The sequence below is a fragment of the Dermatophagoides pteronyssinus genome, unplaced genomic scaffold, assembly GCF_027571235.1.
Source record: "Dermatophagoides pteronyssinus isolate colony J.1.1.1.1 unplaced genomic scaffold, Derpt_VIB-CSIC_2022.12 sq0021, whole genome shotgun sequence".
Taxonomy (NCBI): domain Eukaryota; kingdom Metazoa; phylum Arthropoda; class Arachnida; order Sarcoptiformes; family Pyroglyphidae; genus Dermatophagoides; species Dermatophagoides pteronyssinus.
The window spans coordinates 255,511-283,375 of NW_027461545.1; the positions used below are offsets into that span (position 1 = coordinate 255,511).

The window sequence follows — 27,865 nt, forward strand, 5'->3', positions numbered from 1 at the left end:
CTTTGTGAAATCAAAAATCTTTAATTCGTGAGCTTTTTATCTTCCAATTTTCTTAAATTATGCAATAAAACACTGAAAAAAAGGATTCCAATTTCCAAATAAATCGAAAACAACAACATTCTATCTGAATCATTAATTTTTTGTCAATTCAATCTTGCAAACTACTTATCAACTGACCAAGTATGTATTCATTCATTTTTGTTTTGAATTCAAAGAATGGTTCAATGAAATCAAATCATTGATATGCTGGTGGTGGTGGTATGATATTGATTATCTCCTTCACGTTACGATTGAATGATTGTTGATTGTTTTGCTTTTATCATTGACATTTATCAATGATAAAATCAATCGATCGATTGATTGATTGATTGGTGAAGAGGAAAAAAAATTTGATATGACATTTTTCTCACAAGAAAAGAAAAGTGTTGACATTGTCATTGTCATTTGGAATTTAGAAAATTTTGTTTTTTAAGAAAAGAAAAGAAAAAAATGTGTGTTTTTTAATTGAATTGAATTTAATTTTTTATTAAAGAATTTAATTTACAAATTTTTAAAAATTTAATTTAAAAAATAGATGTCGTTCGAAGATTCGGATTATATTTCAGCCAATATTGTACCGATTAGAGATTTACCGGCTGATTTACGACAATCAGAACGTATACAACGTATACTGAATGAATATCAAAAACATTTTGGTCAATCATGTCGACCATTATTTTTGGTTCGTGTACCAGGTCGTGTTAATCTAATTGGTGAACATATTGATTATTGTGGCTATTCGGTATTACCAATGGCAATTGAACAAGATATTATGATGGCTGTTGGTCCAAACGATAAATCTGGTCAAATACATTTAGCTAATGTTGATAATCAATATCCGGATGTTACAATCAATGTAATGGATTTAGAATTTCCAAAATCAATAAAATGGTATCATTATTTTTTATGCGGTTATAAAGGTATTGTTGATAAATATTGTTCGATGGATGTACAATCGGATAATCAACAACAATTACCATCAATAAATGTTATTGTTCATGGTACAATACCGGCTGCATCTGGCCTTTCTAGTTCTTCGGCAATGGTTTGTTCATCAGCATTATCAACATTGATCGCTTATCATCAATCAATTTGTATGTATTTAGAATTAATCTAAAGATTAAACAAAAAAAAAACATTTAAATAATCATACTTAATCTCATTTAGTTAAAATATCAACACCGATTCCAAAATTAGATATTGCATTATTATGTACAAAATGTGAACGTTATATTGGTACAGATTCCGGTGGTATGGATCAAGCTATTGCAATGTTAGCGGAAAAAGGATCAGCAAAAATTATTGATTTTATTCCACAATTAAATGCAACTAATGTTGATCTACCGGATGGTGTTTGTTGGTTTATAGCACATTGTGGTATATCGATGCAAAAAGCTGTTACAGCACATTATAATACACGTGTTGCTGAAACCCGGTTAGCAGCTGCTATTATTGCAAGAAAATTAAAAATTGCCGGTTATAAACTTGGTGATCAATTATGGGTTGTACAACAAGCAAGTGCAATTCCATTAGCCGAAATGGGTGAACATTTATCATCAATTTTTGATTTGGAAAAAGAATTTTATACAAAATCCGATATTTGTTCCATACTTGGTTAGTTGATGAACAAACAATTTGAATTTTTCAATCAATGTAATTTTTTCTTTTAAAATCCTAATTCTTGAAACAGGAATCGATACAAATGAAATGGAAAAAACATTTTTATCACGTGTAAGCGAACCGATTGAAGAATTTAAACTTTATCAACGAGCTAAACATGTTTATGATGAAGCATATCGTGTACAAGAATTTCGACGAATTTGCGATACAACTAAAGATGTCGAACATCTTGGACAATTAATGATTGAATCACATGAAAGTTGTCGTGATCTTTATGAATGTTCATCACCACAATTAGATGAATTAGTTGCGCTGGCATTGGAAAATGGTGCAATTGGATCACGTTTAACCGGTGCTGGTTGGGGTGGTTGTACTGTTAGCCTTGTTTATGAAGAAAATGCTCAAGATTTTGAAACAATTTTATCAAAAAATTGTAAATTTGTTTGCCGTACAAATCCTAGTGGTGGAGCTATAATTTATCAAATTTAAATATATAAAATTCTAATCAATTAATTAATCAATCACAATCAATCAATCAACATACCCTTTTTTCCATTCAAAAATATGATGAATTTTTTTCATTTTCATTTTTATTTTGTTTTTTTTTTTTTTGAAAATTTCGCTAGCTTCCAGATTTTGATTGTATTTTGAATTCTCTATGTATAATGGAAAAAGAATACTTTAATTTAATTTAATCCAGGTGTTTATATTTTATTTTTTTTTAAATGAAAATCACTTGAAAATTGACTTTTGAAAACATTAAATGGTTTGTTTTCAATTTTCAAAAACTAGATGGCAGTTATAATCGTTTATAAAATGAATTGTAAAATTGTAAATTTGATTCTGCCATTTATAAAAAAGAACACAATTCTTGAGACATCCAATAATTAAATAGAATTTTATTCTCAATTAAAATATTATAATTAGTAAAATATTATATAATACAAATATTATCAACGTGGTTTGATTTTTTATAGTTCAATACCATTTGACTTTTGTTTTTTTTAAAAAAAAGAACAAAAAAAATCAATTTTTCAAATGTTTTTTAAGATGATAATGATGAATAAACACTAAAGATCAGATTTTTTGATGAGCTGTGATTTGATGATTGTAACATCAATGCCAAAAAAAAGGTATAGTCGATGGACGACGAATCAATCAATCGATGGATGCTCAATAGCTAAAAATGAGAAGAGAAAAAGAATTGAAATTGAAAAAGTTCACCAGTTTTGCTTAGTCATCATCATCATCATCGTCAACAATAACATTTCATTCATTTTTTGGGTCATAAATAAATTCATAATTTTTTTTAACCCAGACTACCAGAAAACTATATGGTTGATGAAATAAAAATAAAAATATATAAAAAATTACCAGTGTGGATCTGGTATGACGACCGTTTTTTTTATGATTGTGTTGCCATTCATATCATGTATGTTTAGGCTATACGAACCCTTTTTTTTGTTACTATAGTTTGTTTTGGCAATTATTTTATAGCTAGTTCATGATGATTTATTCACAAATGTTCAATTTTTATTTATTTATTTTTCTTCAGTTTTCAAGATAATAAAAAAAATAGCCCCAAATAACCCCACCAAAGACATATATATATAAATTTGATCATTATCAATGTCATCAAATAAAATAACCCCTTGACCGTTATAAAGTTAGTTGTTGTTAATCAATTCAATCATCAGCATCTATATCAATTCTTATTTGAATTAAATTAGATTCTATAGAATAACTTACTGGACATGTACAGAAGGGAATGAAAATTTTCCCTCACCACGATCATATCAATCGAAATTGATTATTCAATGTTCAATTTACTTTTCAGTTTGTTTTTTCGAGTTCGTTTCAGAATTCAATTCACCAAAATTCAAGTGTATCGAATCTGATTTGACACACACTCAAACAATTCAGAGAATAAGATGATGATGGTGATAATGAAAGGCCAAAACAAAACAAAAAACATTAAAGAAAAGGAATGTCATCATCAAAGTTTGATACGGTACTCAACCAAATCAAGCAAAGTTTGTTGAAATAAAAACTGGACAGAATTGATGGTAGACGAGGAAAACGAAAAATCGATTCAATCGAATCGATCCAACAAAATGAAATGGGTAATTTTGTGAAACTTTTGATTTTTGTGATTCATTCAAGAGGTTATCGGGTGTTGATATCGATGATGATGGTGATGACATTTTTTTTACAATCAACTTACCAAGCTATTTTCATTCACAAACCAGAAAAAAAATTTGAATTTGAATTTTGCCAAGTTATCATCATCATCATTATTATTCTGATTTGATTTGTTCCTATATGTAAAGAGCAAAAAAAAAACGATCAATAAAAATCATTCAATTCAACAAAGATCAAAAATCATACCATCAATGAAGGTTGTTTAATTTTGATTATGGATGACGTTGAATTCTGGCCGGATGATGATGATGTAGTAGTAGTGTTAGAATTGAATTTCAATGAATTTTGATTCAATAATTTATTGTTGTTGTTGTTTTGGTTGTTGTTGTTATTAGAATCACGATATTCAAATATAACTGAATTAGAAATAATAATATTATTACAAGAAACTTGTAATGTTATTAAACCCGATTGATGTTTTGGACTAAAACATCTTAATAAACCATTCTGTATTAATTCTGTTTGTACTGGAATTGAATCAAATAAAATTGAATAATGATTATTTGAATTTGGATCATTATACCAGGGGCCAGCAACAAGAACTTTTATACCACCTATATATATGATTGACAAAAAAAAAAGAAAAAGAGAAATGTTTTCGGAAAAAAATTTAATAAAAACTTTTCCAAATCAATTTGAAATTAATCAAGGTCAATTTACACTGTCTGTCTGCGTGTCAAAAGTTTAAACCACTTGACTTTTTTTCAATAACTTTTTTTCTTTAAAAAATTTTCCAACATTTACAACCTACACAAACACTGACTATTATTGAATTTTGAAAAACTTTTTTTCGTCTTCGTTTTTTGTTTTTGTTTTGGTTGTATAGAAAGAAAAAAATCTTTCAAAACTGATAAATCACATAACTTTAAATGGATAAATAATAAACTGAAAAAGGAAATATTGGGAAGAAAAATAACGAAAATTAACCCTTAAGATACTTCCAAAAATACAAATGCAAATGTAAATGTAAAACAAAATGACAATTCTGGATTGGTCATCATCATTATTATTATTATATAACCACCAAAGAGAAAAACAAAAATGGAATTGAAATATTATCTTTATTTCTAGAGAAAGAAAAAAATCATTATGATTATAAATGAACGAAAAGAGATACATAAAATTCGTACAATCAGATAATCTATTTCAGTAGAAAAAAAAGGGACAAGAATTTCAACTAAAGAGAGATTAGCTAGAAACAAAATCTAGACTAGATTCTTCTGGATAGACGTGTGTATATGGCAAATTCCATATACAGAATATCTTTTTTTCAAAACTAACCAAACACGTTTTTCAATTCAAAACCACACATAGACACACACACACACAAAATGATTATTAATTTGACTATATAATAATAATGATTCTGGATTCTGGTTTTGTCATTGTCTATTTCTTTTTCTGAAAATAATCATTATTACCTTGAAAAAAAGAATTGGAATTGGAAATTGGATCACTGAATTATGTATCATCATCATTATTATCATTTTGAAATCAAAATGAATATTTCCCAGCAGAATTGTTTGATTTTTTTTCGGGTAAGGCTACTGCTACGGTCTGAATATCATCATCATCATATTCAGATCATTATACAGGAGAAATCTTTTTTTTCCAAAGCTATTTCAACACAACCGTAATCATCATCATTAATGTGTTACTAGGCTCATATATAAAAACAAAATAGTTATGATTCTATCTAAATCCTTGGCTAGAATAATAATAATAAAACATACAGGGCGACTATTTTCAACGATTAATACCATTTTTGGATATTTTTGTTTTCTGGTTGGTCAGTTAGTTAGTTAGTTAGTTATTTAGTTGATCAGTGCAAAAGAAATATGGAAGCGATAAAACAAAAAAAAAGGAACGCGAATGAAGTCAATTATTTCGATTCATTAAATTCTGCAGAACACACACACATATATAGAGAATACAGTTTCTGTATGTTTTTCTCGCTCATTCTATCATGGAATATTCTATACAGAAAATTATTATTATTATTTTTGTTTCAACTTGGTGAGAAAAACAATCCAGAAAAACCTGGAGTCAAAAAAAAATGAATGAATGAATTTTGTTTTTGAAATAAAAAAATATAATTTTTGTTTGCTTTGTTTTGGTTCATTAGGTTGATTTCACCTTTCTCTCTCTTATACAAATATATTTGCTATTCATTGTCTATTTAATTTAATTTCTGGTTATTACGACGAAAATCCAGAAATTATTTAGCCAGAAAGAAAGAAAGAAAAAAAATTCATCTGCTTTTCATCTGTTTTATCCTGAAACAATATTTCATCATTATCGTCATAAAAAGATACTGACCAACCGACCGACCGACCAAAATAAATAAATAAAAAAAACATTCACCAGGCCGATGGTCATCGAAAATTCAATTAATTTTTATTGCCATAACCGTTTTTTCACTATCGTACCAAAGGTTTTGCTACTATTTTTTTTTCATTATCATTATACATTTCGATACAAAAATAATAATAATCATAAAGTCCGTAACGACAACGATAATAACGATGATGATTAAAATAAATAGCTATTGAATTTCATTGGTTATCATTATTATTTTTAGGGCCATCGGGTTATATAATGGAGTTTTCTCTGGGGGAAAAAAAGGGGGATAACTTTAATTCTGTTAGTTGATTTTAGTCATCATCATATTCTGGATCAAACTATCAAACAAGGATTCAATAAACTTATGATTGATACTTGTCACATGAAGATTATAAAGATTAACAAACAAACAAACGAGAAAAAAAACCAGGTCAACAAGATTGAATAAACAAAAAAAGTAAATTGAAATTTATTTATCTATTTTTTTTCTTCCTGTGTGTAATGGATCATTCTATTTTCCTGGGTTCCAGAAATCATTTTTCTTCCTTCGGTTGATCCATTTCGATCTATATATGGTAATTATTCTGGTTTAGACTGATAAAAGTTTTTAACCAAATAAGGAAAGAAGACTGTTCTTGTTTGTTGTGTTGATTTTTCATCGTTATGATCGGATGACACGCGATATAATATGAAATTACAAAAAAAAATTACATACAAACTACACACTTACTTACTTACTTATTAACTAGAAATTTTCACACACTTAAATGACAAAAGGTTAATGATTTCATGTAATATCATTTTACTCAAAGAATCATTAGGAATTTTTTCTTAGATACCGAATCAAGTCAATGAACTAAAAATAAATGAAAATGCTTTTTTTTTGCATATTGCACTTCACACAGGTAATATAATCAGTAGAAGAAGAAGAAAAATCAATAAATAAATGCAATAATAATAATAATGATTATTACCTATCATGAAACTTGAATTACTTTTTTTTTTTTTGATGAAATTTAGAAAAAAAAACAACTTTTTTAACCCTTTCTTTTCTTTTTTGTTTTGTTTTATGGTCGGTTTGAGAAAATTTATGAAAAAAAACGAAAAAAACATTACCTTCAGTATAACACCATTCCGGTGAATAATCGGTTATTTGATTCAAAATACCGCTATTTAGATTTGGATTTTTTAACATTGTTTCTGAATCGATAATTATTTGTTGTTGTTGTTGTTGTTTTGGTTGTTGATTATGATTGTTGTCGGATAATAATAATGATAATGATTGTCGTTGTTGTTGTTGTTGTGATAGCCGATATTCATTATTATTATCATTATTATTATTATTTTTCATTGATGATGATGAAAATAAATTACATGAACTTAATTGTCGTTTTAATAATGGATAGTTATTATTATTATTATTATTTGTTGTTGTTGTGGGCGTTGCAGTAGCAGGCGTATCGATTATACTAATAATTGATGACGCCTTTTTTGTTGTTGTTGTTGTTATTATAGATAAATTTCCATTCTCATCAACATTGACGTCAATAGGTGTTGCGGTATTTTTATCATTACAACCAGTACTACTACTGCCATTATCATCATTTGATTTTCCTGTCAAACAAAAAAAAACAAACTATAAAGTTAATTTTCAATAACAAATCAATCAATCCAAAACTTACCGGAATTGGCTTTTTCATTCGATGAATTTAATATGTCTTTTGATTTAGATTTATCAGTGGTTGTTGTCCATAATTCTTGTACACAAATTGGTATCCGATCATTATCATCATCATCGGTATCATCTTCATCGTCATCACCATTATCATTATTATCATCATCGGTGGTTGTAATTGAAAAATTTTCATCAAAAATTAATTTTGAATTTTGCTGTCGTTGCTGATTGAATGTATCATCTTTTGATTTAATATTAGTTTTTTGTTTAAAATTATTCGTACGATATGTTTCCGATGATGGACGTATTATTAAATTTGTTAAATGTCGTCTTTTATCTTCATCATCATCATTATCATCACGATTTTTATTAATATCATTAATGGCAGTGACTAATGTTTCATTAGTTTGATTACAGTGATCATTTGTATTCAAAACATCTACATTTTCATGGTTATTTGAATCTGAAATTATATTATGATCATCATCATCATTATCATCATCTAAATGATCATCAAATTCACCAAACATATCAAATGTTTCAAGATTAAATAAAATTTCATCCGATGTTGCTATATCATCATGATCCATAAAATCAATTGTATTCGATGTTGTCGATGTCGATATTATATTATTACCATTATTATCGCAGTTATTATCATTATGATGATTACCACCGATAATAGTTATTTGGCTATTTAAACTAAAATCACCATCACTTTGTGTAGAAATATTCATTAAATCATTTTTATTTAAATGATGATGACAATTTTGTTGTTGTTGTTGTTGTTGATTTGATGATGATAATAATATTCGATTATCAATAAGATTTATTGATTGATTTTCATTTATAAATGAATTATGATTTGAATGTAACAAAGCTAATCGATTATTATTATTATTTTGATTATAATTAACCGAATTAATTAAACTATCACGACCAATTATATGTGGATGAGATCTTTGTTTAGACATTAAATGACAATTTGCATTCAATGTATTTGTTGTTGATTGATTATCAATATTATCAAATAATGATGTATCAAATGTATCAAAATTATTATTATTGTCATAACTTGAATGATTTGTTGTTGATAACTTTGAATCTAAACAATGATGTTGTTGTAAATAATTTCCATTATTACTATTACCAACAATAACAAGCTGGTTAAGATTTGAATGATTTGGTTGTTTTTGTTGTTGTTGTTGATGTCCAAATGATAAATGATGTTCAGGTGTTGATGCATTACTTGTCGATATTAACATTGATTCTTCATCATCTAAATGAAATGTATTTGCATTCGAATCCAATTCGTTTAATGTATCCATTTCAATTTCAGCCATTTGTATATCATCATCATTATTATTATCATTAATCGATGATGATGATGATGGTAATGTTATATCCGTAGCAGCAGCAGTAAAAATTGGTGTCATCACAGAATTTTTTGAATTTGTCAAAGGACAAAACATTTGATTATCTGTTGGCTGTTGTTGTTGTTGTTGAATTCCAACATTAATCGGCACTTTAAATGCACAAATTGATTGCTGCTGCTGAGGTTGATGTAGCGATGATGATGATGATGATGTTAAATCAGTTAATTTAGATATATTTTGTTGTTGTTGTTTAGGTGTTGTTTTTGTTGTTGTTAACATCATTGTTGTTGTTGTTGCTGCTGATGCTGATGCTGATGCTGATGCTGCGGCTGCTGAATTCATTGAACCGGTACGATTACGATATGTAACAAATGTTATTGGTTGTTGTTGTTGACCATTTGATTGTTGTCGTTGCTGTTGTTGTTGTTGTTGATTAAGTATTATAAAACTAGATTGTATTTGTGACATGTTCAATATCAATGATGTTGATTGTTGATGTTGTTGTTGTTGATTTATTGATGAAGCTTTTTCAAATGTAATCGAATGTGGATGTTGTTGTTGTTGTTGAAAATGATGATGATGCGGATGTTTTGAATGATGTAATTGATGTCCATGATGATCAATTGCACCCGAAGCGGTTGAACCAGAAGCAGCAGTTAATTGACACATTGCTGTATTTGCAGATGTCAATTGCACTAGCTGAACAGTATTCTTCAATTTTTTTTTAGAAAAGGAAAAAATTTAAAAAAAATTTCAATTAATTTTTTAGAGAAATTTTCCAGAAAACAAAAAAACTTTTCGCAAATTAATCCAGAAAAAAATATCATCATTATTTAATCGACAATGATTTTCGTTGCCTCACCCTTTCAAACAAACAAAATAAACATTTATTTTTCTGTTTTCTCATTTACATAAATACACCATCAATATATTTGAATTTTCACATTGGATATTATGTTGTTGACAATTTTTTTCTTCATTGTCTACAAAAATTCAATTTCATCATTTCCCAGAAACAAACAAAACAACAGTAAATAACAAGATTATATGATAGAAAGAAGCAAACAAGCAAGCAGGCAGAAAAATGTATCTAAAATTAATCACTCGACGACAACCTTGGTGGTTTCTGTCCTGTTTTTTTTTATTTTGTTTTTCTGGGAAATGGGGAAATAAGGGGGGTAACATTTATCAATTTACGCCCACACATACACAGGCACTTACAGTTATTATTATTATTATAGGGATAAATTTTCTATTTCGATGTCTATTTTGACAGTTTTAGTTTTTCGTTTATCACAAGTTTGTTTAGAAAAAAATAAAAAATATTATGTCATGACCAAAATGGAATATTCTCTCTCTCCCACACATTTTTCACCCCCCTCTACATCACCCGAAAAAACCAAAAAACATTTTATCCAATTTATTCAATGTCTGTTTGATTGTTATGTGTTTTCGGGTAGGTTGTCTGTGGTTGAACTTATTAGTTTTTTTTCTGGGTTTTTAAGGTTTGTTTAACCACACCCAAGCACACACACACAGAGACACAGACAGACACAAAGATAAATCATTAAGAAACAGCAGATCCGGTGCATGAATGTCATCATCATTATCATTATCATGACCAGAACCCAATCAAAAATTATCAATCATTTAAACTATTGACTTGAAACTTTTCAAGAAAAATGTCATACGTATTTTTTTTCTTTCGAAAGGTTAGAATTATCTTGAAAGAAAAATAATCGATAAATCTTTTAACCACACCAGACAACCACAACAACAACAACAAAAACGATAAGAGGATAATTTGAAAAACAGAAACAAATTTCCATATCAATCAACATTTTGTTTTCAACCTGATCACAAAATTTTTCATTGGTTCATGGTTGACAGTTATGCTGATAAGACATTAGACTGATTTATCATAAAATGTTTCAATGAAATTGGAATCAATGAAAATTAATTATCCAATCAATTTTGTCGTCATCGTCATCGTCATTGATTGACTTTTTCCCATTTCTCCATGATCATCATCAATTCAATTAAACAATATCATAGATCATTCTGGAGATCATTCTGATGATGATAAAAATGAAATTTGAAAATAAGAAAATATGATCGAAAATCTAAATGGCCAACCATTATCATCTGGCCGAAAAAAAAGAGAAAGGACATTATCGAGCTCAACATCAATTTTCGGCCGATATTATATCATGATAATAAATTTTTTTGAAAAGAAAAATTTTCAATAGAATCATTTGAAAACATCCATTCAAGTTTTATTTTTCACTTTCCTGAAAAGTTTGTTGGGAAAAATTTCTTTTGAAATTTTTGAACGGCTAACCTTTTTTTTCATTTCACAATGATAATTTTATCACATCATCAATGAATGAATGAATGAATGAATGAATAATGTGCCTGTAAAGAATCTTTTCAATTTAAAATTTTCATTTCTTTTATTCACTTTTCATCAAGTCAATTGAATATTGAATGGAGGGGGAAAAAAATGGACAAAGAAGAATTCTCTTTCTCTCACCAGCAATAAAATAAAATGAAATGAAAAAAAGAATTTGCAGACAAATGGTTCATTCACATCATAATCATAAAATATCCAAAATTCAATGTTTGTCATAGTCACTTCTCAACTTAGTCTATGAAAAACTCCGTTGAAATGCATTAATTTTGCTAATTAATTAGAAAAAAACATAACATACCGTTAAAGAATTCTGTGATTGATTTTGATGATTATTATTATCCATTTGTTTTAAACAATTTTGTTGTAAAATAATATTCTGTGAATTACCATTATTCAAATCAATAATATTATCATTATTTGTTGTAATCGATGATATATCTGGTTTCAATGTTGATGATGATTTTTTTGATAATGTTTGTGCATCCATTATTTGTCCCGATGAAAGACTTGTAAATATTTGATGTGTTTTTATTTGTTGTTGTTGTCGAATTAAATCATTATTTGATTGTTGATTTTTAAAATGATTCGATAATGTTGTTGTTGTTGTTGTCGATGTCATTGTTGTTGTTGATGATGATGTGGCCAACGATATTATCGATTCTTCCAATGTTTTTAATCGTACACGTTGTTTGATTAATAATTGTTGTACAATTAATTCAATTGTATCCAATGTTGATCGTTCTAATTCATCATCAATTTCACCATTTTCTTTTTCATTTACAGTAAAAACTATATTTTTATAGAAAACAAAAAAAAATTAGTCAAAAAAAATCAATTTTTTTTATCAACCTAACCTCACTTGACTATGAATCGCATAGTCATATTCATCAACCTAACCTCACATGACTATGAATCATAGTCATAGTCATTGTCATCAACCTAACCTCACTCGACTATGAATCATAGTCATAGTCATAGTCATCAACCTAACCTCACTCGACTATGAATCATAGTCATAGTCATAGTCATCAACCTAACCTCACTTGACTATGAATCATAGTCATAGTCATTGTCATCAACCTAACCTCACTCGACTATGAATCATATAGTCATCTTTGAAATTTTGACTTTTGAAGAAAAGTGTATATGCGCATGTTTGAACAACTCTTTCACTTATTTACCTAATAATTTTTAGAATAATAAATTCAATTTGTATGTTTGTTTGATCCAAAGCGCAATAAAGAAAAACATTATTCTACTTTTTTTCATTTTTGAATCTACCAATTCTAGCTAAATGTCATCATCATCATAATAATAATCATTATTATTATTATTGCGGTTTTGATGATGTACTCAAGTTTTTTTGTTCAATTTGTGTTTACATTTAGCTTAGGAAAACAAAATAACTGACTTGAAAGATAATTTTCATAAACAATCATTATCATCATCATCATCATAACTTAATGTTCTGAATTTCTTATTCTATTCATAACTGATGTCTTCTTCTTTCACAAATAACCGAACAGAAAATCATTATTATCATCATGGACAACAATAATGAAAATATTTATTGATTCTCGACAAGTTTGTTTCATCATCATCTTGTCATCATCATCATCATCATCATCATCATAGATAAATTGAAAAATTCTGTTTCATTTTTTTCCGGCCATACATCCATCAATGATGATGATTATAATGATGTTTTCATTGTCATTGTTTTTAATCATACAGCAATTTCATAATGAAAACAAACAAAAAAATGATTGAAAATTGTCATCATCAATTTGATTGTTTGACTTTTTGGAATCCAAAAAAAAAGAGAATCATCCAAAACTATGTCGGAAGTGTGTGCAAAAATAAACAAAAAAAATTGATTACAAAAAAAATCAATTTTGGATTCGTCTCAATGATTGCCCAAAAAAAATTATTTCTTTAGAAAATGATAATGATGATGAACATCTGAAGATGATGAAACTATAGCAAAATTGGCCAGATGTAAAAAATCATTTCATATTTTCATCCTGACTAGCTTTAGCCGATTGTTTCAATAGGCCAATAAACTTTTTTTTTCCGAACAACATCCGAATAAAAGACAAAGATAAAAACAATCAAAATCGATCGATATTCAATCGATTGATCGATTGTTGAAAGAATACACATTCACTATGACAATGAAAATAAATATATCGATTAACAACAGAGACAAACTAATCGATAAATAAATATCAATCGCTGTGATGATGATAACAATTATTAAAAAAAATGAAAAATTCTGACATTATGATTGTAGTAAATAACTGCTATGAACCTTAAACTTTGTCATTATAAACTTTAGTCATAATGCTTTGTTATTTTCATATATATTCAAATGTTTTTTTTCTTTATATTTCTAACCATTGTATTATTATTGTTTTTGCGATTATTTTCATTATTAAAATTATTTTCTTATTTCAACATTTGGTAGCAGAGCGTGGTTCATAATTTCCCGCCTCTCCAATTTTGTCTTGTTTTTATTTTTTTGTTTTTGTTTTCTCAACTACTAAGATGTCTGGTAACAAAACAAATACACCCGATCTTTCATTGGTTCTTCAGCAATTATCTTCTGCAATTGCTTCAATGTCAAAATCTCAAGATTCGGGAAAACAAGATTCCAAATTGACTGAAACGTTTGTTTTTGGTCAAGTTTCAAAATACGATGGCAATAATGTCAAAGCATGGATAAATACGGTCAGATCTGCTTTTGAAGCTTGTGGTAAGGGAGATTACCTTAAACGAGAAATCTCTCCACAAGAACCTGAGTATATAGAATACTGCAGGTATTATGGCCTTATTATATTCACCTTCAATCCAAATACTATCGAATTGGTACAACATTGCAAAACGGTATTTCAAGTCTGGTCTTATATGATTAGATTCGAGAAGGATACCTTTGCTACATCTGTGCGTAGAATTTACTACGTTGCTTAAGACAACGTATAATGGTGGTACTCTTCGAAAATGGAGTGAATTATTGACCGCCAGATTCGAAGATTTAGAATCTGAATGGGTATCACTAAATGAAAGCACAAGATGTGTTCTCATTATATCGTTGTTACCACGTCCATCATTTGATCGTCTTGCTGACCGTTTGACATCACGTGATAAAATCACAATGAAAGATATTATCAATGCATTCGTTGAAGAAGATGAAAAAAATAAATCGTCATCTTTGTCGACTAAACGACAAGATTCTGAATCCATCATTAAACAAGCTGCCAAAGCAGCAGTTCAGAAAAAATCGTTTCATAAATCATCGAAACCATCATCTTCTAATCGTTCTGAATTGAAATGTACATATTGTCATCGAAATGGACATTCAGTCGACCAGTGTCACACTAAATTTTGGGATGATGGTCACAAAACTAAAAATGTGCCTCAAACCAATCGACCTGGTACTAGTGCTACCAACACCAACACCAACAGTGCAAATCGACAGGCTAGATCTGTTGTTTTAAAATGTACAAACCGATTACCCAATGGTAATTCGTGGATTATTGATTCCGGTTGCACATCTCACGCAACCAATGATGATTCAAATCTCATCCATCCGGTGCAGAAATCTGCAGTCTTTGAAGCTGCTGGTGGAAGCCCTATTATATCGGAAAAAATGGGTGGTACAATTATAAATCTCAATAATGGTCATAAATTACAACTAAGTAATGTAGCATTTGGCAATTTCAATTCAAATCTTTTGTCCGTCCAAAAGTTGTTTGAAGATGGTTATTCCATTATCTTCGATGGTGAATCCGAAAATCCAACGGTTACCATTCGCAAAGGTGATTTTGTTACTGAAGCATCCCGTAACGATGATGGTTTGTGGGTCCTTATTAATCAACCTGTCCATAAGATGTTCAATTTATGGCATCATCGTCTCGGTCATCCTGGAAAAACGATCTTGGATCGAGTTCATTTCAATCATCCTGAAGTTGATAACAAACTAGGTAATTGTCATGAATGTTGTCAAAACAAATCTATTGCTTCATCACATAAATTACCTATGATCTACAAAGATGTTGGTGTATTTGAATTCCTGCATATTGACCTGTGGGAAAGTCCAACATTATCTGTCTCCGGCTGTAAGTATGGTATGCTTATTGTTGATCATTATTCTCGATTCTGCTTTGGAATACCATTGAAATCCAAATCAGATGCTGCTGAAGCTATTATTGATTTCATCAATTACCGTCAACGTCGTCATAAACGTGTTGTTCGGTTTATTCGTACTGATTGTGGTCGAGAATTTGTTAATTCAACTCTCGATGATTTCTGTCTTGAAAATGGTATTGAACATGAGACAACTGTGGGCTATGCTCCAGAGCAAAATGGTATCGTTGAAAGAATGAATCGTACCGTGTTTGGTACTGTACGAACATTACTTAATTCTGCTAATGTTCCGCATTATTATTGGGCGGAAACAATGATCACCGCCATTTGTCTCATTAATATCTGGATAAGAGATGATGGATTATCTCCTTATGAGAAGTTTTTCGATAAGAAGCCAACGTATAATCATCTTCGCACGTTTGGATGTGTTGCTTATGGTCATCTACCGAAAGTCAAACGTGAATCCAAATTGGATCCAACATCGAAACGTTTATTTTTCCTCGGTTATACGAAATCTCCAGCAATGTATCGTCTTCTTGATCCTACTGATCATGCGATTTATATTATGCATGATGTTAAATTTGTTGAGAATGAAATGTATTTCAGCAGTGATTCAGCAAATCAATCTTCGTATCATCATTCATCAGATTCTTCTTCAACTGGTGAATCGTTATCATCTGCATTTGTTCATTCTAATTCTATAACTAGTGATAATGAAACAAATACAACAACTCAACAAAGTGATAATGATTTTGATTCAAGTGATAACAATGATATTTCAGTGTTACCTTCAACATCATCGCAATCATCGTTTCTTCCATCATCATCGTCTACTTCGATTATGTCTCCTTCATCATCACCATCATCATCATCATCGACTTTGATTGATCAACATGATAGTGATTATAATCCAGATGATGATTTCAGTGATACTCGTTCATCTCTTTCTTTTGATAATGATGAACAACCAGTTCAACGTCAATTAAGTAGAGAAAATAGGGGAGTTCCTCCTATTCGTTTTGGGTTCAAGTGTGTTAATTCACATGTCATACCTGCTACTTACGCTGAAGCATTGGGTATGCCGGATGCTGATAAGTGGCGTGAAGCTATCCATGCCGAAATTGACCAACTGCAAAAATATAAAGTTTTTGCTAAAGTTCCTCATGATGATTCCATCCGTCCCATTCCAACAAAATGGATATTTACCAGAAAGCGTACCGGTAAATATAAAGCCAGATTGGTGGCTTGCGGTTATCGACAACAATTGGGTGTTGATTATAATGATACTGCTTCGCCCACGCCCGATCGATCTTTAACAAATATTGTACTCAGCTGGGCAAAAACATGTCGGTACAAGGTGCGTCAATTGGATGTTCGGACTGCTTTTCTCAATGCACCATTAGATGAACCAGTATATGTTCGTCCACCTCCAGGTTTTGGGGGGAGTGGCTTGCTGAAACTTGAGAAAGCTTTATATGGGCTCAAGCAAAGTCCTCTTCAATGGTATCGTACTATCGCCAATCATTTACAATCTATTGGTTTTGTTCGATGTACTACAGATCGATGTTTATTTAAACGTAACGATACAATCCTTTTGCTGTATGTTGATGATATAATTGTCACTGGCAAAAGTGAATCTGATATCGATTCTCTTATTGATGAACTGGATATTAAATTTGAAATAACTGATCTTGGAAATGTTAATGATTATCTTGGAATTTCCATTGTTGAATTTCATGATCGTTTTGAATTATCACAATCCAAATATATTTCCAAAGTACTTGAAGAGTTCAACATGACAAATTGTCATTCCGCAAAAGTACCAATGTCTTCTTTGTATGAATATGATGATAATGAACCAGTTGATAATTCTCTTCCTGTCCAAAAACTTATTGGTTGCCTGTTGTATATAGCAAACCGAACAAGGCCAGACATTTGTTTTGCTGTGAATTGGCTTTCTAGGTATATGTCGAAGCCAACTGGTTCTTTGTTCAAGGCATGTAAGCAAATACTCCGGTATTTAGCTGGAACAATCGATTCTACCTTGGTCTGTGGTGAGTTAAGTTGTGATCTTGAGTTATACACCGATTCTAGTTTTGGACAAGGCACAACACGTCATTCCACCAGTGGAATTTTCGTTAAGTGTGGTAATTCTTCTTTATTCTGGCGTAGTATGAAGCAACGTAAAATTTCTGTATCAAGTTGCGAAGCTGAAGCCAAAGCTCTTCTTGATGGTTATAAAACAATTGTTCCAATTCTTGAAATATTTGAGTTTATTGGTTTTCACGTATTCTTGAAATTTAAATGCGACAACCAATCAACAATCCACATATTTAAAGGTGGTCAAATGAAAAAATCTAGATCCTTCGATATTGAAATTAAAAAGTTGGTTGAAATTTTTGAACAAACTAAATATACAATTGAATACGTCGAAACAGCATGGCAATTGGCTGATATGTTAACGAAACCTTTATCGTTTGTTTCTTTTAAAAATTTGCTTAATCATTTCAATATTATGACTAATGTATAATTTTCTAATTGTGGTCATAGTAGTTAAGGGGAGATTGTAGTAAATAACTGCTATGAACCTTAAACTTTGTCATTATAAACTTTAGTCATAATGCTTTGTTATTTTCATATATATTCAAATGTTTTTTTTCTTTATATTTCTAACCATTGTATTATTATTGTTTTTGCGATTATTTTCATTATTAAAATTATTTTCTTATTTCAACAATGATGCTTCTTTGATTGCCAAATTCATCAATCGATGATTATAATTATCGATTTTTAATCAGTGAACAGAAAAAATAGTTACAATTTTTTTTCGTTTCATTTTCACTGATTACACAGAGAGAATATTGTCATTATAAATTAAACAATTCATGGATCAAAAAAAAAAAAAAAATGAAAGGAACGCTTTTTTTCCCATATCAATTTCGTTATGTTTTTTTTCGTTTTTGTTTTAGTTTGGGCTTAGCAATTTTTATCATATGTATCAATGGTGAATGTGTTTGGAATACTCTCGAAAATTCTCCATATCATCATCAATCATAATTAACGATGGCAGTGTGTGTGTGTGCACCAGGAAAAAACATTTTATTATGATTATGGTTGGGGATAGTGATAGTGATACTCATTATTATTTTATATATATAAAAATATATGCAGAAAAAAAGAGACACTTTTTTTTGAAAAAAATATATATATAATACTTACACATTGGTTTTAATTCTAAAACAAGATCTTCACGTGTCCATTCTTTACGTGTATCTAATAATGAATTTATTGATGGTATTATAATTTTATTATCATCATTATATGGTACATTTAAATAATGTACAAGTACAATATCGGGATTCTATTTTTTTTTTTTTTGGTTTTGAATGAGAAAAATAGATTTTTTAAAAAAATTAAAAGAAAGTTGATAATCAATATTTCTTTGATAATTTTTTGTTTTACCTGTAATAACCAATAACAACGACGATGAAATGTAGGTAATATTGCTGAATGTACATAACAACCATAAATACATTCAATACCTTGTACTTTTAATTTCATATGATCTTCACGTGTTGTTTTACCATCTTTACGTTTTTTCCAACAATAACCATCACGACGATAACGTACTTGTTTACGTGAATATAATAACATTGAACCACTTTTAGGTCTATATATAATGAAATAAACAAAAACAGAAAAAGAAAAAGAGTAAAAAATCAAATGTCAAATTCAATCATAACCCTAGAAAAGATAAACTTAAACATTGGAAAATTACAATTTTTTTCCATTCAATTTGGCAAATTTTTGATTTCTTTCCTTTTTCCTTTTTTCCCTTTCATTATTCATATTCACTTATTGCCTACATCATAATCATTAGATAGGAAAATCATTGACGAAAAATGAAATGAAATCTTGCAAAACACGCGAATTTCGTTTTCAAAATTTCAACCATAGTAACAGAGGAAAAATAAAACATATTGCCTTTCAATTTTTCATTATTGATTCTTTCTAAAATGATTTACATGAAAAAAAATATTTCGCTTCATTTAACTTGAATTCCATATAGACGATTCTCTCTCTCTATATGCAGGATGATGATTACAATACACATTTGTCACATTTAGAAAATGGAAAAAAATATATAATGAAATGAAATGACAAAATTTTTGCAAATTGATTTGCAAAACAACATTCAATCAAACGGAAATGGAGAAATATTTTCGAGAAAGAAATGTTTACAGAAAAAAGTTTCAAATCAATGAATCAAATTAAAATAAAAATCAAATTTTTTTCTCTCACTCACTCACTATTGTTGTTTGAAATAACATTGACAGCTAGGCTTTGTGTTAGAAAAAAAGGATCACTAGAAAATAATCATCATCATCATCATCATTATTATTATCACGTCAATGGAAATAATTTACACAACAACAACAACAACAAAAACCTGAAACATTATCTAAAATGACTATTTATATAATGTCACAATAGGCGAAAAATCTCAAATAAACAAAACAAAACAAACGAAAAAAAAAGAAATAAAAAATAATGCAGAATCCAGAATCTAGAATCCAGAAAATCCTTGCAACTTGGAACAATCCAATATTATTATTATTATTAACCGAAATAAAAAAAAATCATTGAAATGACATTGTTGGTTGGTTGGTTGCTAGTAATATAAATGTTGGATAAGTAATACACACACACGAAACAAACATGAAATTTTTGTCAATTTGTCTGACTAGACACACACAAATATAAAATGTTTACACAATGTAATAAATTTCTTTCTTTTCTTTTCGTTTTTGGATCAACCATAGTCAAAATAGCCAAAATAGACAAAAAACAACAACAACAACGATAATAACAAGTCTTCAAGATGACAAGATAAATTTATTGTATAGTATGGTATGTATGGTATGTATGTTCGTTTCAATTGAATTTCATTTCATGGAAAACTTTGCTTTGAATGTTTTTTGTTGTTGTTGTTGTTGAAATTTGTAGCCGGAAACATTTCGTAAATGTCTTTCGATTTTCCTTATAAGTATTAAGCAGCTACAATGATAATCGGTAATGAAAATGCAAAAATCTATGCAAATTTTGGTCAATAAAAAAACTTTCTGTATTTTTTGGTTGTTGTTTTTTTTTCTTGAACAACCAACCAAACATTGCTCAAGTTGAATCAAATCAAATCAAATCAGAATATTAAATGTAAACGAACGAATAAGAATTCCCAATTGACAATGTTGAAAAATTAGATTTATCAAATCATTTAACACTGTGTTTTCATTTCGGGATTTTTTTTGAATTCTATGCAAAATTCAAGTGAATGAAAAAGAATCATCCAAAAAAAGAAAATTTAAAAGTTTATTAAAATCGATATTTGATTATGTTTTGAAAGGAATTCTTCTTTTTTTTGGCAAGAAAGTGACCATTATCATCATTTATCATATGATTTTGTCCATTTTATTTTTTCTTTCTTTGAAATTCCAGCTTGACAGAATCGAATCGGGGAGAGAGGAAAAAAAAGCAATCATACAAAAAGGCTAAAACCAACCAAACAACAACAAAAATTCAGAATCTTGAAACTTTAATAACCAATAATAAAAAAAATGAAAAAAATCAAAAGAAATATGATCGAATATTGAACGAATCATTTATCAAACGAATAGAGAAAAAAAAAAGTAAAAATGATTTCAAAAAAAAATTTTGGTTATTGGAGCTCGATTCTGCAATACAATTGGATGAAACAAATGAACATTTTAAATCTACAATAGAATATATTAATTATACAGAATATTCTATACGAATATGATAAGCCTGGCAGAGGGGAAAAAATGCATTTATTTTGCTTGCTTATCCCCGAAAAAAACGACTGTTATTAAATGGAGAATGGCCATAATGGAAAATAATGTAGGGTAAATATTGATAAACAAAACAAACAGAAAAAATGTATAAAAAGAAAAGATTATCAGATAAACAAAAAGCAAAAAGTTGACATGTTTTTTTGGAGAATAAACAAATCCAAAATGGGAAAAACATTGAAAAATGTCAAACTTTACGAACGAACGGAAAATTTTTTAATTTCCAAACATCATCATTTGAAATATGAAACAATCATATACACATTTCTGGGAATTTGCATATTCATTTCATTCGCTGATATCATTCGTTTTTTTTTGCATTGAAAATGATAATGATTGATATTCATTATAGAATTTTATTTCCATAATTTGTCTATCGAATAATAATATCAATTTTACCATAATATTTAAATGTAATTTGGGAAATTTTCCGAGAATTGTATCATCATCATCATAATAATAATGATGATGATTTTCTGGGAAATTTTTCCATAAACAATACAAAAAAATGAAACTTTTATTATGATCAACTCTTTGGCAAATGAATTTATAATGATGATTATCATGATAAAAAGTGTTTCGTAAAGAAATTTATTTTCGCAATCATCATTGCTTTTCTTTAAACATCTGAATTTAAAATTGAAAAAAAACTTGCCACAAAAATTCAATGTGAATGGAATTTTAAATGAATGAATGAAATGACATTTAAGAAGTTTGTTTTTCTTCGTTGCTTTGGAAGAAGAAGATCTTTAAATTTAATTGGATTTTTTGTTTTTCTTGTTGAAAAACTTTTTTTCCCCTCAATGATATGATGGTTTGGAATGGTAGACCACTAATTGAAATTTTTGAGAAAAATTTTTCGAAGAAAAGTTTTTTTTAAACCAAGTTTTTGTCCTGCTATTTCGAATTGAAATGTCGGTTTTAATTTATTTTTCAAAAAAAAGAGCAGAAAATTTCCCGAAAAACAAAACTGTTTTCCATCAACTTTATGAAAACAACAACAACAACAAGAGAGGGAAAAATGTAAATCAATTATGATAATTGTGAATTTTTGTTTTTTTTTTAAAGTTTTCGGAAATTTTTTCAAAAAAGAAATCTTTCCGAAAACAAATTTCGGGAAATTTTCCGATGAAAAAAAACAAAATCATTCAAAAGTATTGGCTATTTTTAAATGAATAAATAATTTAATTTAATTATTATCTGAATTCTTGGAAAATCTAGTTATAAAGTGCGATCGAAAACGTTAAAATAAAAATAACTAACCATGCGATTTAAAATATTTATATAAATGGGATGTGTAAACGACGACTGCGAAAGTTTACAAGTTTCCATGAAAAAAAACGATAAAATCAAAATCTATCGATATAAAAACCGGGTTATAAATAAATGAATTAAACACTTCGTTTGTTTGTATCATTGAAAAAGAAAAAATTCAAACGAAATTACAACAACAACTAGTGAAGAATTATTGGATATCTCTTGTAACAATGAATAATTTATTTCAATGTCTAGAATTTCTAGACAACAACGTTGAATGAATCATTGAGACATTTTTGATGAAAAAAATGAGAAAAGAATTTCCCAATAGTGGCAAGAGAAAACGGGAATAAAATTATCTTGCCTGAACCAAAACGAAATTCTGGAAAATGTTCCCGTCATCATTGGATATCGAACGAAAAGAAAAGAAAAAGATTCCAGCAATTGAATATCGATTATTTGTCAATGTTTCACTTCTTCTTCTTCTTATTCGTTTTTCATTTTATCTTATATTTCAATTGATGTTTCAAAAAAAAAAAAAAAAAAAAAAATCAAATCTTTTTTAAAAGTGAGAAAAGATTACTAGCAGAAAAAGCTTCAAGTTTTAATCTAATTTAAAACATTATTTTCCTTCGATTTTTTCAAGCTTTCAATGCAAAAAAGAGAAAATGATTTCAAGAATTTCGCCTACTCAACAAACAACAAAATTCTGCGCATTTGATGACTTTTGTATAGGAAATTTGATACCAGAAACCAAAAATTGTGAAATAATTTCATAATTTCAAAAATTCAAATTTTCAATTTTGTCATTTTGTGATCAAAAGCCCTAAAAGTTTTGTTTTTGTTGTTTTGCTGTTTTGTTGATCAAAATTGAAAAATGAAGAAGAAAAAAAACTGATAGAAATCTTTCAGAGGAAATATTTTGCCTGTCATAACAATGAAATTTAATTTAAAAAATTTTTTTTTCCTCAAAATCAAGATTTCGAGAATGCTCATAACGAGATAGCATTTTTCAAAAACGTTTCACCCCTTTGAATGTTGGCTACACTGCCATGCATTTTTGTTTGTCATTTTTTTCGTTTGTTTTGGCAAACAAACAAACAAAAGTGGAATCGATCGAATGATTTTTGAATTGTGATTTTCAAATTCTGATAATAAGAATGAGGGGAAAAAATGGAAAAAAAAATTTTGCTTTTGGCGCCGTCGTTTGATTACACAAAACAACATAAAAATAAACCAAAAACTTTTTTGGTTACCTTAATTTAACTTCATCTGTAAGCCATTTATCATGTTGATCAATCGATATTAATAATGCAGCAATTTCTTCATTTGTATTCCAACGATGTCTTGATTTTGGAAAATATTCTGATTTATGTAATGATTCTAATATTTCTGGTTTTAATATTTGTGTTGTAAATGGTAAATTTGTTGTTGTTGTTGTCGATGTTTTTGTTGTTGAATTATTTTTAATATTTTTTTGATTAACAATTTGATTGATTGTTGCTGTTGGATTATTATTATCATCAAATTGATTGGCCATTGTTGTTGTTGAAATAGTCGATGCTATTTTAACATTCGATGATGTTGGTGATGGTAATAATGGTGTGATTGGTGATGATAATAATGATGATGGTGATGATAATGTTGATGTTGATGATGTAGATCTTGATGATGATGATTGTAATGCCAATTGTATTTCCTGTATTGTTGTCGGTATTAATGATGATGATGATGATGAATGATCACTGTTATTATTGTTATTATTTGGATCATTTTGATCCAATAATATTGAAAAATTATTATTACTATTATTGATCGACATTATCTATTGATTTACATTCAACAATGATGATGATACACTTTGGATAATAATCACAAACACCGGCACACGAAATTTGATAATAACTATCTGATTGATTCGATTTTTTGGATTCAAAGAAAAATTATTGATGTAAAAATACAAGCAAACCAACAGAATGTAATACAACAAGATATTATACATAAAAAATGATCACAATTTAATGAAAATAATTTTGCCATTCGCGTAATATGTCATGGACAAATGATGATGATGATGATGATAATTCAAATTTTTTTTGTCGTTGATATTTCCAAATTTTTATTCATTCATTTTCTTCTGTTTTGTTTTTGTTATTTTGATGAATAATTTAACTGGGTGATTCAGCAGAAACAAACAAAATATGTTTAATCTTTGATGATCGATTTGATTTTGTTGATCGAGAACAACAACAACAAACAGATATTATTCTCGAATTACAAGTCGATTCTTGTTGTTGTTGTTTTTTGTCTTGTTTCTGCTAATACGAATGGCCAACCATTGAATCAGACCAAGAAAAAAAAATTTGCTGATTTCAACAAACAAACAAACGAGAGAATTTGCTCGAGAATCTATTAGGGAAAGAGAACGAGATGAAAATTAAAAATAAAAAAAAAAATTGAAACAGGAAAAAGATCATATCAAACGCATATGGCGAAACACAAAAAAAAGTGTGATGTGATGTGATGTTTGTTTATGCAGAAAAAAAAACAAAATTAAAAAACAATTAGAAAAAAAACAAAAAACAACAACAAACACCCTGTATAAATCACCAGCACCAGAAACTAAAAAAAAAAAAAAGAATGATTCATGAAAATTTCGCTGTTTTTTTCCCTCGTTTTTTTGTTTTGTTTTTGTTTGTTTCTCTCTCTGTCTCGATCGATGATTTTACGAATCGAATGTTTTTCGAAAAATGTAACGTATTCTATGAACAAACAGGCAAAATTCTATTCAATTTCGGTGATTAACAATTTGATTTTTGTTTTGTTTTTGTTTTTTTGTTTTTTGTTTTGACATTTTTTTTTGTTTCCCTTCAAACTTTTCATTCAATTCAAGAATGAAAATAATTATTATTCAATCTTTTCGCGTAAGATCTTCATCATCATCATAATGGTAAGTAAATTTAGTTTTATTTCTTTTAGCGAAATAGAAACAAAGCGCTCATTCAAATGATTCAAATGAATGATTCGTGTTGAATTAATTTTGGCTATTCAAGCATATATAGGGGGTTAACAGAACAAAAATTGTCACACAAACAAACATCAACAACAACAGAATCGATAGAATTAAGGAATCGTTCTTGTTCTCGTACGTTGAAAAACATTGTTGTTTTTAGGGAAAATCTTTGTTGGGAACAAAGAAAGTCTGAGGGGAAAAATGTTTATGGATGATAATGATGAATGATGAACCAGAAAAGCAGAAAAGCTTTTCACGCTCTTTTGCTGATGTTTTTTTTTCATTAACAAAAATAAAACAAAAGATTTTGAATTTTAATCTGGAACGAGAAACAGAAAAATCGATCAAATAAATGTAACAATGTTTATGGATCGATTTTTAATGAGAAACAAGAGAAAATGAGAAAAGGATAAAACAATAAGAAATGTGTGATTGAGGGTTAAAAAAAAATGAAAATAACCTTTTGATTGATGTTGCTTTTTTTGGTTGAATTTGATGAGATTTTTCGTTCATTCAAAAGATTGAGAAAGCAAAAAACACATGGCAAAATTAATAAGGGAAAATGAAATTCTATAAAGCCATCGAACACACGATGCAACGACAACCGAAAAACTTCAAACAAACAAACAAAGAATGTGGAGAATAATGAAGAAAAACTTGAAATGAAATGTAGATGTTTGTCTGTGGATGATAGTGGTTGTAGCTGAATTTATTTGGTTTTTTTTGATCAAGCGCAGTGATTCAAAATGAATAGATTCTGGTAAATTCTAGGTTTATTTTCCAACAAACGACATGATCCAAGATGAATTGCGTCGCCGTCGTCGTCGTCGTTGGCTTCAGTTGATCCATTTCCAAAAAAATCATTCACATCGACAAAAAACTGAAAACTGATATGAATTGAGAGCCAAAGAAAACAAGAAAAATTCCAAACGAAATATTTGAATGAACCACGAGAAACAGGAAAAAAATTGCAAAAGATTCATGTGTAGGATCCAGAATCAGAATATGAACTAGAATATTGGCGTTGGCCTATTGGAAACTTGAATCAAACTTTTTTTTTATTTTATTTTTGGCTTGTATGGAAAAGGGGATGATAATAATTTACTGTGGGGAATGAAAAATGTCTACAGCCTTGGAACCATCAATGATGATGATGTGGGTTTTTCCCGTCTCTCGAATGATCCAAAAATCCAAATTATATAGTGACTTTCAGTGTGTATAGTGGTGGTGGTGGAACCAAAAAATATTCTCTCTCTTTCTGTTTTCATTCGTGTTTCTTGATCGCATAGAAACATAAAGAATCTCATTCCCTCATTGGGCCATTCATTCTTCATTTCATCGAGACTAGACGATCAAACAAGCAAAAAAAAAATTATTACCAGACATTACCAATTAACGAATCCAAATGGAGATGATTTTTTTAGGGCATTAGACATTAGAAATCAATGAAAAAGAAGAATCGAATATATTACCAAAAAAAACTAAACTATACAACTACATTATCAGTTACACACATACTTACATCGTACAAACTTTTTTGATTCTAGATTCTATAGATTCTAGAAGTCTTGTTTTGTGTTAATGTTTTTTGGTTTTTTGGTTATCTTTGTTTTTTTTTGTTGTTTGCTGGTATTATGGTTGTCATTCAATATGACTATATCTAGTAAAAATTTATCTACAGAATCTAAAAAAGATTCTCTAGACAAACACAACATTAAAAGCGACAACAATTTCTTGGGGAAAGTTCCAGCTCATCAAATGTAGTTGTTGTCGTTATCACACACATATAGTGTGGTAGAGAGAGAGAGAGAGAGAGAGAAAACAATTCATAAAAAAGAGCGCGCATTTTTATTTTTATATATCGGGGAAATTCCCAAGAATTTTTATTATTATAGAGAATTCTGGAGGCGCGAT

The 27,865-nt window shown here is 28.7% G+C and overlaps 3 protein-coding genes across 6 annotated transcripts in view; 2 read left to right on the forward strand and 1 right to left on the reverse strand.

Moving 5' to 3' along the window:
• Galk (N-acetylgalactosamine kinase) lies at positions 1 to 2,174 on the forward strand. 2 transcript variants are annotated; one of them, XM_027349792.2, is made up of 4 exons: positions 1 to 180; positions 575 to 1,133; positions 1,207 to 1,653; positions 1,730 to 2,174. In XM_027349792.2, the coding sequence occupies exons 2-4, from the start codon at positions 575 to 577 to the stop codon at positions 2,146 to 2,148; spliced, it is 1,425 nt and encodes a 474-aa protein (XP_027205593.1). In that variant the 5' UTR covers positions 1 to 180; the 3' UTR covers positions 2,149 to 2,174. The 2 variants fall into 2 exon arrangements, with proteins under 2 accessions (XP_027205593.1, XP_027205592.1); XM_027349791.2 differs by lacking the exon at positions 1 to 180 and adding an exon at positions 345 to 491.
• Camta (Calmodulin-binding transcription activator) lies at positions 1,037 to 26,941 on the reverse strand. 3 transcript variants are annotated; one of them, XM_075822917.1, is made up of 10 exons: positions 26,412 to 26,941; positions 24,195 to 25,347; positions 19,277 to 19,484; positions 19,034 to 19,175; positions 11,967 to 12,457; positions 7,887 to 9,966; positions 7,321 to 7,818; positions 4,048 to 4,415; positions 3,884 to 3,977; positions 1,037 to 1,152 (listed from the first exon to the last, which is right to left on the reverse strand). In XM_075822917.1, the coding sequence occupies exons 2-9, from the start codon at positions 24,758 to 24,760 to the stop codon at positions 3,957 to 3,959; spliced, it is 4,374 nt and encodes a 1,457-aa protein (XP_075679032.1). In that variant the 5' UTR covers positions 24,761 to 25,347; positions 26,412 to 26,941; the 3' UTR covers positions 1,037 to 1,152; positions 3,884 to 3,956. The 3 variants fall into 3 exon arrangements, with proteins under 3 accessions (XP_075679032.1, XP_075679031.1, XP_075679030.1); XM_075822916.1 differs by lacking the exon at positions 1,037 to 1,152 and adding an exon at positions 2,247 to 2,315; XM_075822915.1 differs by lacking the exon at positions 1,037 to 1,152 and adding an exon at positions 2,610 to 2,839.
• Positions 25,719 to 27,865, forward strand: part of Cluap1 (clusterin associated protein 1) — a 17,784-nt gene continuing 15,637 nt past the window's right edge. The window contains exon 1 of the mRNA XM_075822918.1: positions 25,719 to 25,888. The gene's annotated coding sequence lies outside the window, so the exon portion shown is untranslated. The remainder of the gene's footprint in view (positions 25,889 to 27,865) is intronic.